Source organism: Orycteropus afer, unplaced genomic scaffold (assembly GCF_000298275.1).
Source record: "Orycteropus afer afer isolate SDZICR_OR568_19922 unplaced genomic scaffold, OryAfe1.0 scaffold00018, whole genome shotgun sequence".
Lineage (NCBI taxonomy): Eukaryota > Metazoa > Chordata > Mammalia > Tubulidentata > Orycteropodidae > Orycteropus > Orycteropus afer.
This window is the reverse complement of record NW_006921605.1, coordinates 6,476,301-6,493,253: the sequence shown is the minus strand read 5'-3', so window position 1 is coordinate 6,493,253 and position 16,953 is coordinate 6,476,301. Positions and strand designations below refer to the sequence as shown.

Genomic DNA, 16,953 nt, shown 5'->3' with positions numbered 1-16,953 from the left:
GTGTGACAGTGGTAGGCAGAGTGCTTAAGCACGCTGGATAAAGTCGGTCGATGGCAGACGCAGACACTGTGTGTGTTCCTAGTCGCGTTTGTGAGCCAGCGGGTGGCAGGGCCTCGTCTGCTCCCAGCTCTCTGGGACCCCTAGGAAGTTGAGCAGACTGATCGGCGCCCTGCCGCTTCCAGGCTTGCGGTTCCTTCCCTTGCCGCCCTGGGCCAAATAAAGTCTTCAGCGGTTCCCTTTCTTCTCTGGGCCAGGAAAGACTTCCTCGGCTGGCTGGTTGACCTCTGGAGCGCGCAGCAGCGTCTCCAAAGCATTGTTGGTCTGGGGAGGCCAGAGGACCAAGAGCGACAAGAGGAACGCCCTGGGGCTTTTCCCCTGAACCGGCCTCTTCCTTCTCACAGCTCTGGCTCACTCCCGGAGTTCTTGAGCTACGCTTTACATGAAATTTGGTTCAGTGTTTAAGGAGAGCAGGAGACTCGAGTTTTCGCCGTCCATGACTTAGTGCAGGGCACTTTGGGCCAATGGCTTGGGTACTCAGCCAGGCAGGTGCTGGCCACTGAAATACAGACCTGGCACACCTGGCCCCAGTGGAAGGACCTAGTGGAGCAGAGGGGGGAGGAAATTCTGCCCTTGAACGTGGCATCGTCGGGTCCCAGGTGGTGGAAATGGAGCGGGACAGGGAAGCCAAAGCAGGTGCACAATGGGTGGAGCCAGTCCTGGGCTTTGTTTCCGAGTGTTTGCCCAACGGTGGTGGTGGGGGGGGTGCCAAGTCAAAGTCCCCAAGGTCTCTGCACAGAGCAGCCGCTTCCCACAGCTCTGTCCGTCCGTCCACCCCCTGCCCGGCTCCCAGAGAAGCGACCAGGGTCCAGCCAGTCAGTTGGTGCAGCTCCCACGATGGCCTTGTGGTTGCTGCTCCATCTCCCCTTCCTGGGTCTCGGCCTGGGTCAGCCCTCCTTCCCGGGACACAGCCCCCGCGCGTCCGCAGCCGGTGTGTGGAGGGCCGAGGTGAGAGGGCTGGGATCTGGGGTTCCCAGGGTACCCAGGTGAACGCTCCCTCCATCCCCCAGCCTGGCCAGCCCTCTTCAGTCGCGACTCGCCTGAGGCGGCTCCAGAAGCCCTCCAGATCCCGAGCAACGGAAGCGCGCCGTTGCTGGTAACGGCGCAGGTGTTCGTGTCCAACGTGTTTCACGTGGTAAGCGCACCTGGGCGAGAGGGCGCAGGCCGAAAGCCAAGCTGGGACCGGTGCAGGCCTCACCGTGGCGAGCCTTGGGGTCCCCTGCCTCCTCTGGTCCGCAGCACCCACCCCCGAGATGACCTTCTGCCACCTTCTCCCAGGACATCCTGCGGTACACCGTGTCCTCCGTGCTGCTGCTGCGGCTGGTGAGCGCCCACCGGGAGAGGGGGCGGGAGAACTCGGCTCCGAGCGCGGGCCTTCAGTACCCCGCCAAGCTGCGCCGGGGACGCACCTGCCCAGGGCGGGAGCCTCACGGCGCCCTGTGCCCCCAGTCCTGGCTGGACACGCGCTTGGCCTGGAACGCGAGTGCGCACCCGCGGCGCGCGGTCACGCTGCCCTGGGACTCACTCTGGACACCGGGACTCACCATCCAGGAGGCGTAAGCAAGGGAGGGTGCTGGTCCCACGACCCAGCTGCGCACGCCACCCCCGCCATTCGCTCCCCGCGGCATCTTCCTGAAGCCCCTATCCTGAGGCCCCTAGGCTACTGCCAGGCCACCACCTCGCGCTGCCTCTCTCCTCTCCCGAATCCGACGGCAGCGGGGCCTTCGGCTGTGGCCTCTCTCCTCCCGCAGGCTCTGGGTGGACTGGCGGGACCAGAGCCCACGGGCACGAGTGGACCCAGACGGCAACGTGGAACTCTACCTGGCCCTCACGGCGGAGACCAATTGCGACTTTGAGCTCCTCCGATTCCCCCGGGACCAGAGCGACTGCAGCCTCAGCTTCTATGCGCTAAGCAACACTGGTGCCAGCCGGGGCTGGGGGCAGAGGGCAGGGGATATCAGACCCAGGCGGTCAAGTCTGTGTTCACACTGGGCAACCCAAGCTTAGGGGAGCTAAAGAGATCCCACAACAGGACCTGCCGTCCTCATCGCCCACCTTCTAGTTCTGCACTCAGCTGTAGCCCAGGGGTCAGCCCCCAAATCTGGTGATCTGTCTTCTCACCTCCCCCTCAGCCACCCCAGAGCCATGAGCCTCCAGAGCGAGGGCTAGGGCTGCACGGGCCGACCTGCAAGGAGGCAGCGGCTCAGGCTGCTGCGCCCTCTCCTGGCCACATCCGAAAGATGCACCCACCCAGTAGCTAGCCCCGGGTTGGTCAGGTCACCTCCAGTTGGCAGAGAAGCCCCACCCTTGTCTTGCATCCTTCCCCTGGGTGAAGGACCGCAGCTGCAGCACAGACCACAAAAACTGCTACTCCAGGGTGAGATTTGGAAGCAAGAATGGCCAGACTTCGTCTCACCTATTTTGGTCATGTTGTAAGAAGGGACCATTCCCTGGAGAAGGATGTCATGCTTGGTAGGGTGGAGGGTCGACGAAAGAGGGGGAGGCCTTCAACGAGATGGATTGATACAGTGGCTGCGATGATGGGCTCGAGTATAGCAGGGATTGTGGGGCTGGTGCGGGATCGGGCAGTGTTTCGTTCTGCTGTGCATGGGGTCGCTATGAGTCGGAAACGACTTGACGGCACTTAACAACAACAACAACAGGGTGAGATGGTGCGGGTCTGGGACCACACCCCTCAGTGACATGGTGCCAAGAGCATTTATTTGTACAATAAGAATTCCCCCACGAGTCTGATAAGGCCCCTTCCCCTAACTGGAGACACAGGTGAGTTTGGCAGTTTCATCTGCAAGCTGCCCCTCCCCCCACCCTCAGCCTGTAGGAATTTTCATCGCCTTGGGCTCCAGTGTGTCCCTGCCCCGACTCCCAAGAGGCAGCAAGGGCAGGGGTGTCTCTTTCCCAGTAGTCCTTCTTGTCCCCACCCCTCCAGTGACGGAGTTGGAGTTCCGGGCTTACGCCGTCAACGAGATCGTGAGTGTCAAGAGGGAGTACGTAGTCTGGGATTTGAAAACCCAAGTCCCACCCCAGCAGCTGGTGCCCTGCTTCCAGGTGACGGTGAGCGGGGAGCAGGTTGGTCCAGGGTGCCGAAGGACGCAGAGCCAGGGGCCAGGACGCCACTTCCTGCTGCCCACTTCCTCTGCCTGCCTTCCAGCTGACCCTGCAGAACACGGCACTAAAGGCCATCATCGCTCTTTTGGTGCCGGGGGAGGCGCTGCTGGTGGCCGACGTGTGTGGGGGGCTGCTGCCCCTCGGGGCCGCTGAGCGCCTGGGCTACAAGGTGACCTTGCTGCTGGGCTGCCTTGTCTTCCACTCGTCCCTGGTGCAGGCGCTGCCCAGCTCCTCCTCCTGTAACCCACTGCTCAGTAAGCCTCCTGCCGGGTGGGCCCTGCGCGGACCGTTCCTCTGGGCCTGCCTCCTTTCCCCCGCACCGCTGGCCCCTGACCGTCTCCCCTTGCCCCCCCCAGTTTACTACTTCACTGTCCTGCTGCTGCTGCTCTTCCTCAGCACCGCGGAGACCGTGCTGCTGGCCGGGCTGCTGGCCCGGGGCAGCCAGGGGGCCAAGGTCCAGCCCAGCCTTGTCCCAGGACGGGGGCAGCAGAACCACGAGAACCCAGGGCCTGCTCCTCAAGGTGGGTAGGGGCTCGGGGGGTGGCTGAGGCCTTTCCTGGGGGCTCAGACTAAGGCCTGGGGACAGGTTTGACGAGCCAGAGTGGGCATGCCGCACTCCTAGTGGCTGGGGGTCTCCAGGCTGGATTTAGAGGTTCCCAGCATGCACTCTGCTGGCTTTCCTGCCCTGGGCTGCACCCTTCCTCCCTTGGAAGTGGTGGGTTTGGAGTAAGGACACGTTCAGCCTTCCTGAGACACCTCAGTGCCTTGCAGAGCCTCTCTGGGGGGTGGATGTCTTCAACTGAAGACGGTCTAGAAAGGGCCAGACTTCAGTGAATCTGAGAGGGTTCGTGTACAGGCTGGCAACCCTGGGGCACTGTGCGGGGGCTGCTGCTCCTCTGGCCCATCGCGGTCACTGGCTACAAGGTGACCAGCTGCTGGGCTGCCTTGTCTTGGGGAGTGTGCTGGGGAGCCCTGAAGGTCAGCTTATTTCCTTTTTCCCTATAGGAACCCCTGGAGGAAGAGAGGGGTCAGGGGGGAGCTGGGCTGAGGCTGCCGACCACGTCTTTTTTCTGGCGTATGTGGCTGGGGTGGTGTGCAGCCAAGTCATCTTTGCTGGCATCTGGATGTGGATGGTGTGCAAGTCAGACCCAGCCCCTGGCGAGGCTGCGCCCCACGGTGGGCAGCCCAGGCTGTAACAGGGCAGCGAACAAGGGCCCCCAAGTACCAGGCTGCAGACCTGAAGATGGGGCTGGTTTCGCTGGGCCAGGGGAGGGCTTGACCAGGTCTCTGGAGAGAAGGGGAGGAGGTTGGCTCTCTTCCCTAACCTCAGTGCCCTGAGATCTTCCTTCCGTCATCATGTCAGCAGGGTGGGAAATAAACCAACTGTCCAAGTCCAAGTGTACCCCAAGATCTGTCTTCACCAAACTCAAGCTGTTCACTCTCATGCTAAGTGGCAGGGCCCCAACTCACCCCTGACTCCCATTCTGTCCACCAGTGTCCACCAGTCACTCAGCCTCTACCCATGTGGCCTGAGAGCTCCTTCCACCACCACTGACTGCTGCTTGCCCCTAGGCCAAAAGGCACTGACACTGGATATAGAGGAAAGGCCAGAGAGTTGGGCTCAGAAGGTGGGTGAGTGTGTGAGCCAGCCCCTAGAGGGCATGGACAGCGAGCACTGCTGCCCCCAGCCACCTAGGGTGCCCCTGTGGTGAACAGCTCCAGCCCCCATGACTGCACCAAGTCCCAGGGGAGCAGGTTCACCCTGCTCGTTCTTCTCCCTTCCCTCTGGCTGTGACACGTCCTGCTCTTCTGAGCCGTACCCCACACTTCTGGGCAGAAGGGACAGTCTCTGTCTGGTCCCATATCTGCCTGGATGGGGTAGGCTGCCCTGCCCTCTGCTCTTGGTACACAGGAGGCAGCTGTGGGCCCAAGGCCTTGCTTTCCCCCTTTCCTGTCTTGGAAGCCATCAGGTGGCTCTGTAGACTGCAGTCGAGGTCACAAACCCCAGGGTGTGAAGGGTCCCCAGTGTCTTGGGAGAGTGCTAGGAAGAAGTGGGTGCTGGGACTAGAGGGCTCAGGGGTGGAGTTCGTGGCTGGAACAGCAAAGAAAGATCCCTGTCCCAAAGGACTTCAAACTCAGCGGCCAGGCAAGTTAACAGTGGTTTATCTGTCCAGTAACATGGCCAGTCTGGTGGCACCAGGCAGGGACCACAGCAGCTCAGGCGGAGGTGTCAAAAAGGCGATCGATCATGTCGCCCACCTGCTCCACGCGGTACTTGATGTACTTGTCAGGATTCTTGGTGAAGGACACATTGTCGTACCTGAGCAGGCACCGAGGTCAGGGAGGGGACTCACCACAGCACTGCCGACAGGCTCTCAGAAGTGGTGAGCCATGTCCCCGATGACATCCCTGTCTGGCCCCACGGTGACCGGAGGCCCCCATCCACCACCCCTTCCTCCTTCGTCCTGAGATCGGGCTTGGCGGTCTGGCTGGGGCAGCGGGGACCCGGCGGTGCTCACCTCTGCAGAAAGGCCCCGTAGGTCTCCTTGACGATGTTTTTCTGAGCCTGGCGAATCTTGTCCCTCTGCTCTGTGTCTGGGATGGCCCAGGCTTTCTGGATCCTGCACAGCTCATCGAAGCCGTCATTGAAGCCCTGCTTACCAGAGAGGGAGATGGAGGGGACCCAGAGACAAACGTTTGGCTCTGTGTTGCCATGGCAGCAGCAGTGAGGAACGGAGAGGAGAGGACCCAACTCACCTTAAAACGTTCTTTGATCACCTGCCGTTCCTTGTCCCGGAGCTGGGGGCAGAAAGTTCTCCTCAGGGCCCTATGCTCTCCTTATGTCTCTCATGCCCCAAACACCTATGTCCCAGCCCTCCTTACCCATCTCAGAGGGATACTTGGCCATTTTCCCCAGACACAATGGAAGCACCCTTCCCAGCCCACCTTGCCTCCAGCCCACCTTGACTCCAGGCTGGAACACAGGGAGGTTCTTCTCAGTAATGTAGTCAATCACCTTTAACCAACTGCCAAGGTGGGAGAGGGGTGTGAGGACAGAGGACCCCCCTCAGCCACTTCATCCCTTGATGGGGTTTTGTTCCTTTAAATCTGAATTCCTGGGCGAGGGTAGGAATCCCCCTGGGCCCTGACTCGGCAAAACACCACAGAGAGTCCCCTTTGGGAACAGAGAATGGTTCAGGTGCTACCTTTAAGTTAAGGGCAGGAAACGGAACATCCGATAAGATGAACAAACTCTGTGACCTACACACTGTGTATCTATCACGGCTGATGAAGGAACAGATGAAGAGGGAAGGAGGAAGCAAAGGACAGATACGTGGGAAGCAGAGAGGCAGGGACAAGAGGCCGGAGAAGCTGAGACCCTCAGAGAGACTCAGCACATTCTAAGGGAATCTCTGGTTGGTGGGGGCCGTGCAGTCAATTCCAGCACACAGTGACCTCAAGTGATGGAGCAGAAGTGCCCCATCCGGTTTCCGAGCCACAACACTCCTTAGCATCAAGGACGGCCAGAGGTCGTCCCCACACTTTGGACGTGTCACAGGAGGGACCAGTCACTGGAGAAGCACCTCATTCTGAAGGAGCAGGTCAGCAAGGAGGACGAGCCTCAAGGAGGTGGACTGACTGGCTGCAGCCACGGGCTCAGGCCCAGCACTGGCGGCGGGGCTGGCACGGGGCCAGGCAGGGATTCATTCTGTCGTACGCGTTACTCTGAGTCGCCGCTGACCCAACGGCGCCTAACGATCTTTATCAGAGCAAACTGCAAGGTCTTTCCTCCCGAAGAGCCAGCAGCGGACTCAAACCCCAACCTTTGGGGAGCAGCTGAGTGCTTTACCACTGTGCCACCAGCACTGCTTCAGTGACTTCATGAGTCAACAGCTTTTGCCCCCTTACTGTTCTCTCGGGCTAAATGTCACCCCCACCCCTGATAGCTCTTCAGTGGTCCCCACACGTGACAGGTGACCTCTGAAAAGGGCTCAGAGCCTCGATGGGAGAAGATGGCGAGGAGCCTCTCTCTGCAGCCCATGAACTCATGTGGGGATCCCCCGAGGAACCGGAAGTTCCCTGAGGAAGCCCCGGGCCCAGCGTCTCGAGGGGCTGAGCAGGAAGGTGCGTGGCGGGTCCCAGGGCGGAGGCGGGGCGGCCACACGGCCCAGGGCTCACCTGCGCTGATAGACCTGGATCTGCCGCTCAATGTGCTCCCGGTAGGAGCGCTCCGCCGTCTTCTGGGTCACGGCCACCAGCTGGATCAGCTCAGACCTGGGGGCGGGGCGGGGCGGGGGCTAGACCCAACTGGCTCTCGGGCCCACAGGCTGCCGCTTGTGTGACGCTATCAGGACGGTGGGGGTCGGGCCTCCCCACCGCACCCCAGGCTGCAGCAGCTCTAAGGCAGTGCTTGCTCCTTCCCTGTGCAAGGGCACAGCCAGCCCTGTGTGGGCCAGGCCAAGGGCAGGTGAGAATCACAGACCAGCCCAGCAGGGGCCAGGCCAGCCCTGCAGGCCACTCACTTCTCCAGGGACTTGAGGATGTAGTTGTAGTTGTTGTGCAGGAAGATGGCGCTCAGAGCCGGGTCCTCGTACACCTTGGACTTGCTCAGCAAGTTCAACTGCAGGTTGCCCAGGACTTTACCTGCACGGGGGGGAGAATGAGGCCACACCCTATGCCAGTCTGACCCAAATGCCCCAACCCCAGGACCCACACACCAACTCTCATGCATTGCTCCTTATCCCTACCTCCCGACTCCACGGGCTTCAGGAGCCTTGAGCCCAACTCCCCTTGGTGCCTCAACCAGAGGTTAGACTAGACTCCGACGGTTGGGTGGGGCCCAGAGAGGGCCCCGGAATGGCGCACAGAGAAGGTGGGCAAGGCAGGGAACCGAGGCATTGGTGCCAAGGATACTCACAGATGTAGGTACTCAGAAGCCGCTTGCTAAACTCGGAGCTGTAACTGGTGGCTGAAGAGCTGGTCTCTGTGGGAACAGAAGCCGTGTTAGTGTGGCTGTGGCGGCGCCCGAGACCCTCTCAGCCCTGCCATCTGCCCCGGGAGCAACCTGAGAGACCTTCCTCAGGCAGGTGGGGCACAGAGGCAGAGCTGGTACCTGCTGGGCCCCAGCCCCAGCTGCCACAGGGCACACTGCCCACGGGCTGCTCCAGAAAGCAGGGCAGGCTCTCAGCCATGACAGGGGTTAAGGGGCTGGGTCATGATCAGCAGGAAGGCTGGCAGGACAGGGGCAGAATGAACACCCTCTGCTCACCCCAGCTCTGGCCCACGTTGGGCAGTACCCACAAGCCCTCTGCCACGATGGGGTGGGAGGTTCAGGGGCTGCCTCGCTATCACGAGGAAGGCTGTCAGGACAGGAGTGGGTGTCACCCCCAGCCCCAGCCCGTGCTGGGCGGTCCCATGAGGCCCACACATCCCATCTGTCAACAGGGAAGCCTTAGGAACTACTCCTCACTTCTCCCCATACTTCCCATAAGCCCTTCTGCCAGGTCCTTCCCCAAAGGGAGCCTGCTGTCTGCATGGAGCAGAAGACAGGGGCGGGGGGGGGCGGAGTGTGGGGGCTGGGAGGGCGAGGAAGGGGCTGGGTGAGCCAGAGGTGCACTCAGGGTGCTGAGCACAGCAGGGTGCTGCCCGGATATGCTGAGACAGAAAGTGGCCATGAAGGGCGCTGAGGGGGTCAAGAGCATCCCGTGAGAACTGACGGCCCTGTGACCCCCACTCCCCAGCAGGCCCTGTCCTGAGAGTCCATCAAGGCACCTCTGTCCCAGGGAACCTCACCCGCGGGGCTTCAGTGGGGGGAGGGGAGGCACAGCCCCACTGCTTACCTCGGGGGTCTAAAGGAATATTGTATGTGTCCCCAAGAACTACGGAGTGAGAAGCAGAGCACACAGAGGGGACGGAGGGAGAGACAAGAAGGGAGAAAGATGCAAAGTGTGAAAACAGGTTAGAACGGCCACCCCGTCGCGAGTCCTGCAGACCTCAGCCCGCGACAGCCAGCACACAGACAGGCACACCCAGAGTGAACCCGCCAAGTATCACGGGCCCCACCGGAACTGGAGACCCAGAGGCCAGAGCCCTGGGTCGCTTGCCCCCAGCACGGGAGAAGAAAGAGGGTCCGGGGGCCTCAACAAGCTGGCTGGTCCCCAGGACTTGGAACGACCCAGAAGAGTCCTCCTACTTTCATGCCAACCTCCCAAGCTGCACCTCGGGGCAGTGTCCAGCAGGAAGAAGCCAAGCTGGCCTTGAGATGCCACCCACTGAAAGGGGCAGCTGAGTGAGACCCACTGGAGAGCAGAAGAACACGAGAGGAAGTGGAGAAACGTGGAGGGGACGGGCAGGAAGGGCCTCTTCAAACGGGTGAGGCCGCTCCCAAGAAGGGAGGGATACGAGGAACCAAGGGAGGGGATAGGGTTGCAAGAGGCAAAGTCAAACTTGCTCTCCCTACTGCAGCCAGGATGGCCCCACGCCTCAGTCCCACTCCACAGGCCTGGAGGAAGGCTCCTTACTGTCCCTGCCCGCATCTAGAGGGGTCGGTGCCACCTGGGGGCCTCACCCCACAACTCCAGACAAGAGGGAAAGGGGAAGCAATGTGGGGGAGGGCCCGCGGGGAGGGGCCTGGTACCTTGGGAAGCCAGCATGGCGCCCGCTGTCTCCTGGAAGTCCAGAAGCTGCTGCAGGAAGAGGATGGCCTGGGTGGGGAGAAACAGGCCCCGGGCGGGGTCAGAGCCAGGACCCGAAGGTCTGAATACCTCCCGCAACGCACAGCCCCACACAGCCAGGCTAGGCCCAGGGCCGAGGCATGCTCAGGCCTTCTGGGGCAGACTCGTCTGCCAGAGGACGCTAAGCACCCCGTCCCCTCTGCCTTCAGCCCAACCCAGTGAAGGTGTAGGGTGGACCTGGGCTGGGCTGGGCCCCTTCCCTCCCAGGCACCCTCAGGCAGCACCTACGTTGCTTGTGAGCTCATGTACGGTACCGTCCTTGGGCATATTGTATTCTTTGTCTGGGTCGTTCTGTGGGGAAAAAACAAAACAGAACAGCTGCATCAACGCCAACTCACGGTGATGCCATATGCGTCAGAGTCAAACTGCCCCGGAAACCCTCTGGGGCGGTTTGACCCTGTCCTAAAAGGGCGCTGTAAGTCTGAGTCGACACGACGGCAGTGGGCTTGGTTTTGGATTCTTCTTTTTCCTGCTGAGGACACAGGCAGCAGGACATGCATCAGTTCGAACAGTCGCTAGCCGCACGGTTCAGTGGCACTGAGGACGCTCTCAGCTGGGCAACCACCTCCCGTCCTTTCCTCAGTCGCTGCTCCTCCGCTGACATACACTCCTCACCCCCTCGGCTCCTGTCTAACCTTCTGAGTTGTCAGCTCGATCTCACAGAGACGGATCACACAAGAGCATGACGCTGAAGCCAGACAGTTCTCGCTAGTTGAGCTCAACCATTGTTTGATTTGAAGACTTCGGGCGCTATTTTTGGTTTCAGGTTTAAAGATTATCCCAGGGCAATAGATCTAGGAGTTCACCCATCTCCGTGGCTCTGAACATGTGGAGTCCACGAGAATTTGAAATTCTGTTCTGCATTTTCCCCCTTTTGGTCGGGATTCCCCAGGCCTTGCAATGGCTGGCTTTTCAGAAGTACATTGCCAGGCCTTTCTTCTGCAGTGCTTCTGGGTGGACGCCCACCTCCAACCTTTTGGTTAGCAACCAAGTGCATTAACTGTTTGTGCCGCTAGGGATTCGATCGGCCTCACCCCACTCGCCAGGTTTGGTTGCTCATGGCGCCACCTCCTGGCAGACAGGTGTCAGGACACCCTCAGGCAGAGGGAGCTTCTGCCTCAGAGGGCTCTGGAGGCCCTGGGGACATCCACGGGGAACCAGCCGTGCAGCCAGCTTCCCTACAGTGGGCTCGGCCCTCCTGGAGGGCTGCTCTCTGAAGAGTTCCTCAGAGCCAGGTCATGGCTGGTCTGCCCACAGCATCCACGGCTGGGCCAGGCGTGGGGACAGTTACCTTGATGTTGTCCGCAAAGTCCTCTAGAGCTTTGGCCCCGGTGGTCTCCATGGAGGTGATGAGGCTGGGCAGCTTGTTCTTGGTGCTGGCGGCTGTGCCCTAAGGAAGCACACGGCACATTGCACAGGGGAGCCCCTGCCCTCGCCCCAGGACACGGCCACTGCAGCACCAAGGAAGCCACCAGCTCTGCTCTCTCCCAGGGCTGCTCAGAGCAGAGGTGTGAAGAACGGCACCAGCTCGCCGGGAGCTGGGAGGCCCGTGGCAGCAGGTGCTGGGGGCTGCCCGCCCACATACCTGGAGCACCTGGTCGAACTCAGGCTTGGTCTGCTTCAGATGCCGCAGGATGGGGAACACGGTGAGCACTGCCGAGTAGTCGTGTCGGATGATGGCCTTGCGGGCGGCCGACACGATATTCTCCCCCTCGAGCATCAGCCCGTCCAGTGCGTCCTGAGGGAGGCCAGGGGCAGCTTAGGGTAGGGCAGAGTGGTTAGGGCGCCTCACGGCAGGGGTGGGAGGGAGGGGAGGACATCGGGGAGGCAGGGGGAGCCAGCACGTGGCAGCAGGGATGGGGCATGGGGGGTACTGACTGGGACACACCACCCAGGACAGGCCCCTAAAACCAAACCCACTGCCGTCAAGTTGATTCCAATTCATGGTGCCGGCCTTGTGACACAGAGTAGAACCGCTCCACAGGGCTCTCTGGGCTCTAATCTTTGTGGATCAGGCCAGGCCTTTCTTCCGCAGTCCTGCTGGGTGGGTTCAAACTGCCAATCTTTAGGCTAGTTGTCAAGTGCACACTGCGCCACTGAGGGACCTTGGACAGACCCCCATGACCATGGAAAACAGGCCTGTCCCAGACTGAAGACTTGGTGGTGCCGGGGGAGCCTGCTGGGCGGGGTGGTGGGCGGGACCTGGATCAGGGAGTCGAAGGTCTTCTTCTGGTGGTGCTCGGGGATGATGTCAGTCAGCAGCTGGTACTCGCTCTGGGCCAGCCGGACAAAGGCACTGACGCAGTGGATGTAGGCGTCCGTCTCCACATCCAGCATGTCATCTCTCCCTGTGGGTACAGCAGTGCCCCTGAGCCTCCCTTGCCGAGGGGTGGGGCTCTCCCCAGCTCCTGACCTGCAGCCCAGACCAGCAGCAGATGGGAAGGAGGCCACGGGCCTGTGGCAGGAAGCCATGAGGATGCCACTGGCCTGACCAGGTTGGAGGGAGAACACAGGGGCAGAGCCCAGCCGCAGTCCCACCCTCACACTCCATCTGCCTAGGACCGTCTGTCTGTCTCAAAGCATCTGAGCCCAGAAAGGGTGGGGGAAGGGGAAAGAGGTTCAGAAGAGAAGATCTCTAAGTCAACTTCCTGGACAAGGCCTGTCTGGCCAGTAGGGGCAAGGGTCCTGAACCATCCAGGAGAGAGGCAGTCTGGGTAGGCAGGCGGCAGGTCAGCCAGCAGAGGAAATACCAGGCCTCTGAAAGCAGCGACCAGCCCAGCCAGGCCTGGGACATAGAGGAGGGTGGTGGACTGTTTGCCACGGGGCCAAAATTCAAGGGATGGTAAGGACAGCCCCTTAGTGGAGGGCGCCTGGGTTGTCAGCTGCCCCAGAGGAGTCTGGATCCCACTCTAGGAGGCCGAGACCAGGGACAGACAGCCTGGTCCCATGCACCAAGGGAACAGCTCCCTGGGTTCACAGCTGTGGAGCCGTTCTGGAGCCAAGACGTTGGGACGTCCTGCCCTTGAGGGAGCCACCTCCCAAGCAGATGCAGCATCTCCCCAGGGCCAGGCCCTGAGCACAGCTGCATTGTTGTCCAGAGAGCGGCAAGGAGACCTGGCGCCCGAGAGAGAGAGACTGGAGCAGAGAGAGAGGCAGGTGGGCCTGGCCGGCCCAGACGGAGCAGGTGCTGGGCTGCTCGGCGGTGGCTGCGTGGGGGCTGGGCCGCGGTACTCACCAGCCAGCGGCCCGTGCTTGTCGTTCGGGCCCTCGGACAGGTGCTTAACGCGGAAATCGTGTTCGTGACCTAGCAAGACGTCAGCCGCACAAACACAGGGAGCGGTTTATCCAGGGCCAGGGGGGCCCCTTGGGGGCGGGAAGAAGCCCTTGGTCTCCAGGAGTGGGGTGTGATGGGGACAGGGAGGGGGCGGAGGGGGCTCTGAGCCCCCCCGCCGTGTCAAACCACCTAGGGAACAGCCATTTCAAGTCCGACCTGCAGGGCCTGGGCCCGACCTGGGAGCTGGCTGTCCCAAGGCCAGCAACCGGGGGAAAGCTGAGGAGCACCTAGGCTTTCAAAGGGTTCTCAACAGACATGGAGGACTGGCTGCCCAGCCAGGGAACTTCCTGGCCTCACCAGAGCGGGCCTCTCCCAAAGTACAGTTAGAGAAACGTCACTGTGACGTGAGAAGGAGCAGCCAGCCTTCTTCTGTCCCCAGGGCCACTGCTTTGAAGGAGGGCAGGCCCACCAAGGCAGGTGACCTGGCTGTTTCTCCTCTCTCCTCGGGCAGGAGGTGGGGCGGGATGTGTCTACAAGCTGCCTGGTCCCTGACCGCACATGCTCTCCTTTCCAAAGTTCGAGGGAGTGGAGTGGTCAGGAGGCCTAAGCCGGCTTGGTCCTGCCACTGCTGGTCTAAGCGTGAAAGGGCTGCCCCAGGACCAAGAACGTTCTCTGATTCCAACAGGAGACAAAAGACAGAGACAGAGGGGTGGGGATGGTGGGGGGAGAGCTCAGGGAGGGCAGAGCTGCCATCAGCCAGACAGGACCAGGCCAAAGGCCAGGACTCTGTCCCTGCACCAGCCGGAGCCTCAGCGGTGCCAGGGAGCTGTGGTTCCCGCCCCGCTCCCCTCTCAGGGCTGCTCTCCCAGGCCTCCTGGGTGGCTGGAGGCTCCGCCCTGCCCAGAGAGGAGACACATGGAGGAGGAGGAGGGAGAGGAGCACAGGGGATTACCTTCCAGAGCAATGAGGTTAGAGCCCCCCTTTTTCCCATCTAGACCATGCTGGGAATACTGTTTCAGAAGGTTCTGAGCCTTACGGATCGTCCCTGTCACCAGAGCCACAGAGAGGAGATAAGAAGACCTGGGAAACAAGTGAAAGAGAACAGCAGCCACCCTCCACCAACCCGAGGCCCCCGGCCCCTAGCAGTGAGCACGCCCCATCCCTTTCCTGGCTGGCGCTTCCCAGGACCACCTGAAACCCTGAGGGTGGCCGCCACGGGAAGCGCGGGTCTCCCGACGGGGCTCAATGCCCAGATGTGCGTTCATTTTGGGTGAGAAGGAAGTAAGGTAGGTGAGGCGCCATCAGAAGCCGAAAATAATGCTCCCACCCGTGTGGCATCTTAACCACAACGCCGCCCAGGATGGGGCTGGTGGCGAAGCCCTCAGACCCAGCGGGGACACCCGGAGCCGGCAGGCCCTCGGCAGCCCGACTCCAGGCAGAACCTGTGGAGTATGCTCAGTGCTGGGACAGAGCCAAACCCTCGTTGGAGGGAAGCGAGTCTGGCAGCGGGGAGGAGGACAGAGCTCGCAGAAAGAGCAGCACTGAGACAGAGGCTGGGAGATGAGCAGCCAGGCCTCACCCGCCGCAGGAGCTGCCCGAACCACTAAGAGTCATGGGACAGAAAGACCAGAGTCACCAAGGGGTTTCCAGAAGCCACCACAGAGTGCAGAGGACAGCCAGAGGGGAGGGGACATGCCCTTGGCACAGGGTAGGGGGGAAAAAACAACAGTTAGTATCACAAGTCAAACAATAAAAACAAAACTACAGCACCCGCCGCCTCCTGGGTCAGCCATCTCTGGGGAAGGAGACATCTCAGGGCAGGAAGCGAGGAGGGTGCGGATAAAATAACATTTAAAACAGTCAGATGTGGCTGCCTTGCTCATATGACTTGTGTTGGGGACAGGAGGGTCGTTTGAGTGTGACTCTAGTCCACCATCCCCGGGGGACTTCAGCCCTCTCCTGCGGCAGCACAGTGAGGCCACCGCGTGCTAGATGGCTCCCCGGGGGCTGGGGAAGGAGGCACGCAGCCCGGAGCACTAGGGCAGAATTAGCCTCTAATCGCTTAGCTCCGTGGCGGCTGCTGCTCAACATCTGTGTCCCCCGTGTTCTCCTGCACAGAGCAGCCTCACTAATGAGCAGATCAGATTCCCACCTCACGCCCCACCTGGAGCAGACGGGCCAAGGGCCCAGGGTCAGCCCAATCAGCACGTGGGCACGGATGTGGTTCAGGGACGCTGACCGCGCAGCTGCCAAAGCCATCGGGGGCCCAATTACCAGAGATGAGGGTGAGGCTGGCCTTTCATTACCCACTGGGCCACTCTGCTCCTGTCCCCAGCACCCAGAACTAATGTCCCTGAGGCTGACTCCCTGGTCCCTGACATATCTTGAGCCCACCAGCTCCTGACAACTCTGAAATCCCCCAGATCCCCGCAGCCTTGGTCCCCTCTTGTGTCTAGGAGCCGGGAGACCCCTGAGATCAGGCCCCGCCTCCCCATCCCTGCATGGCCTGCTAGCACGCCTAGGGCAGGGCCAACCAGGTCGTGGGGGCTCAGGTGAATCTGCAGAGAATGACACAGAGAGGCCCTGGGGCCTCACAGAGACAGCCCCTTGGTGCACAGGGCAGGCTCTTCTGCAGCACGGGCAGCCTGGGCCAGCAGATTTCTTGTTGGCGGCAGTTCTGCCAGGGGTGTGGCCAGGACAGCCACACTGGAGGGGAGATGGCAGCACCTCCTGCCTGGCCATCAGGCCCAGCTACCCTAATTCTGCCTGTGCCCCAGAGGGCAGCCTCCACTGCTGTTCTTGCCTTAACCCACTCATTCTCCAGATGCCAGCGAAGGCCTGTGGGGGAGCAGACCCCTTGGTCCTTGATGGCCCACTGTCACCGTGCCCAACAAGTGGCTCTTCCCTGGTCCCACTGTCCCTATGCCTAACAAGTAGCTCTGCCCTAGTGTCCCATTGTCCATGCCCCAAAAGTGGCTCTGCCTCGGCCCCCACTGTCACCGTGCCCAACAAGTGGCTCTGCCCTAGTGTCCCACTGTCACCATGCCTCAGGAGAGATATCTGAGGACATCTCTGTGACCCCAAAGCCATGAGTATAACTTCCAGACAGACTGCTGGGTGGAGGAAGCAGCCCTCCCTCTCACACTGTCTGTCTTGGACACCAACAGTCAGGAGTTATCAGAAGACAAGCTCTGTGGGGTCTGACGCTGCTAATTCCGGGACAGACAGAGCCACCCAGGTCCCAGCCAGCCTTCTGCCTGCTCTTAGATGGGAGAGGGGGCTCACCTGGCCGCTTGACCGGCCTTTTGGTGGGGGTCTCCTTCCTCTTGTTGGGGATAGCGGGCGAGTAGGGAACCCCCGAGAAGGAGCTGCTCTTCCGGAAGTGCTCCTTCAGGCCCTTGATGGAGCGGTCCAGCTGGCTGGAGCGGATCTGGTAGTAGACGTTCATGAAATCTGAGGAGACAGCGGCAGAGGGTGGTGGCCGGGTCGCAGCGTCTGCCTCCTCCCAGTGTCTCTACCCCACAGAATACAGCTCCTGGGCAGCAGCCCAACTCACCAGTGCCTCGCAGGGTTGCCTCCCAGTGCCCGCAGGGTTCCCTCCCAGCACCTGCTCTGGGTCCAGCCACGCACGTGGACTTGTCCCCAGTCAGGCAAAATCTTACAAGAAAAGCTAGGAAGCTGCCATCTAGATGCAACAACGGGTCTCTCCTCGTCAAGAAGAAAGAAGAAAACCAAAATTAATGGAAACAATCAGTCCTAGCG

At 61.2% G+C, this 16,953-nt stretch overlaps 2 protein-coding genes across 2 annotated transcripts in view; one reads left to right on the top strand and one right to left on the bottom strand.

The window, feature by feature from the left end:
• Nucleotides 1-894: 894 nt before the first annotated feature.
• ZACN (zinc activated ion channel) lies at nt 895-4,379 on the top strand. Its single transcript, XM_007959857.1, has 9 exons — nt 895-988; nt 1,068-1,192; nt 1,336-1,380; nt 1,507-1,613; nt 1,809-1,978; nt 3,005-3,129; nt 3,227-3,437; nt 3,540-3,704; nt 4,189-4,379. Exons 1-9 carry the CDS (start codon nt 895-897, stop codon nt 4,377-4,379), a joined length of 1,233 nt encoding a protein of 410 aa, XP_007958048.1.
• A 1,021-nt stretch (nt 4,380-5,400) lies between these two features.
• EXOC7 (exocyst complex component 7) overlaps nt 5,401-16,953 on the bottom strand; it is a 23,722-nt gene continuing 12,169 nt past the window's right edge. The window contains exons 6-21 of the mRNA XM_042783528.1: nt 16,477-16,644; nt 14,144-14,236; nt 13,153-13,221; nt 12,120-12,265; nt 11,503-11,655; nt 11,209-11,307; nt 10,146-10,208; nt 9,821-9,887; nt 9,024-9,062; nt 8,102-8,167; nt 7,707-7,827; nt 7,363-7,458; nt 6,146-6,209; nt 5,941-5,982; nt 5,703-5,836; nt 5,401-5,503 (exon numbers count right to left, since the gene is read on the bottom strand). Of these exons, the coding sequence (XP_042639462.1) occupies nt 5,401-5,503; nt 5,703-5,836; nt 5,941-5,982; nt 6,146-6,209; nt 7,363-7,458; nt 7,707-7,827; nt 8,102-8,167; nt 9,024-9,062; nt 9,821-9,887; nt 10,146-10,208; nt 11,209-11,307; nt 11,503-11,655; nt 12,120-12,265; nt 13,153-13,221; nt 14,144-14,236; nt 16,477-16,644 (1,523 nt within the window). The remainder of the gene's footprint in view (nt 5,504-5,702; nt 5,837-5,940; nt 5,983-6,145; nt 6,210-7,362; nt 7,459-7,706; nt 7,828-8,101; nt 8,168-9,023; nt 9,063-9,820; nt 9,888-10,145; nt 10,209-11,208; nt 11,308-11,502; nt 11,656-12,119; nt 12,266-13,152; nt 13,222-14,143; nt 14,237-16,476; nt 16,645-16,953) is intronic.

Excerpts from the sequence above, each read along its gene's own strand:
- ZACN (XM_007959857.1), top strand. The coding sequence starts at position 895 with ATGGCCTTGTGGTTGCTGCTCCATCTCCCCTTCCTGGGTCTCGGCCTG. Across the intron at positions 1,979-3,004 it reads CTATGCGCTAAGCAACACTG|TGACGGAGTTGGAGTTCCGG; the intron begins GTGCCAGCCGGG and ends CCACCCCTCCAG. Across the intron at positions 3,705-4,188 it reads CCCAGGGCCTGCTCCTCAAG|GAACCCCTGGAGGAAGAGAG; the intron begins GTGGGTAGGGGC and ends TTTTCCCTATAG.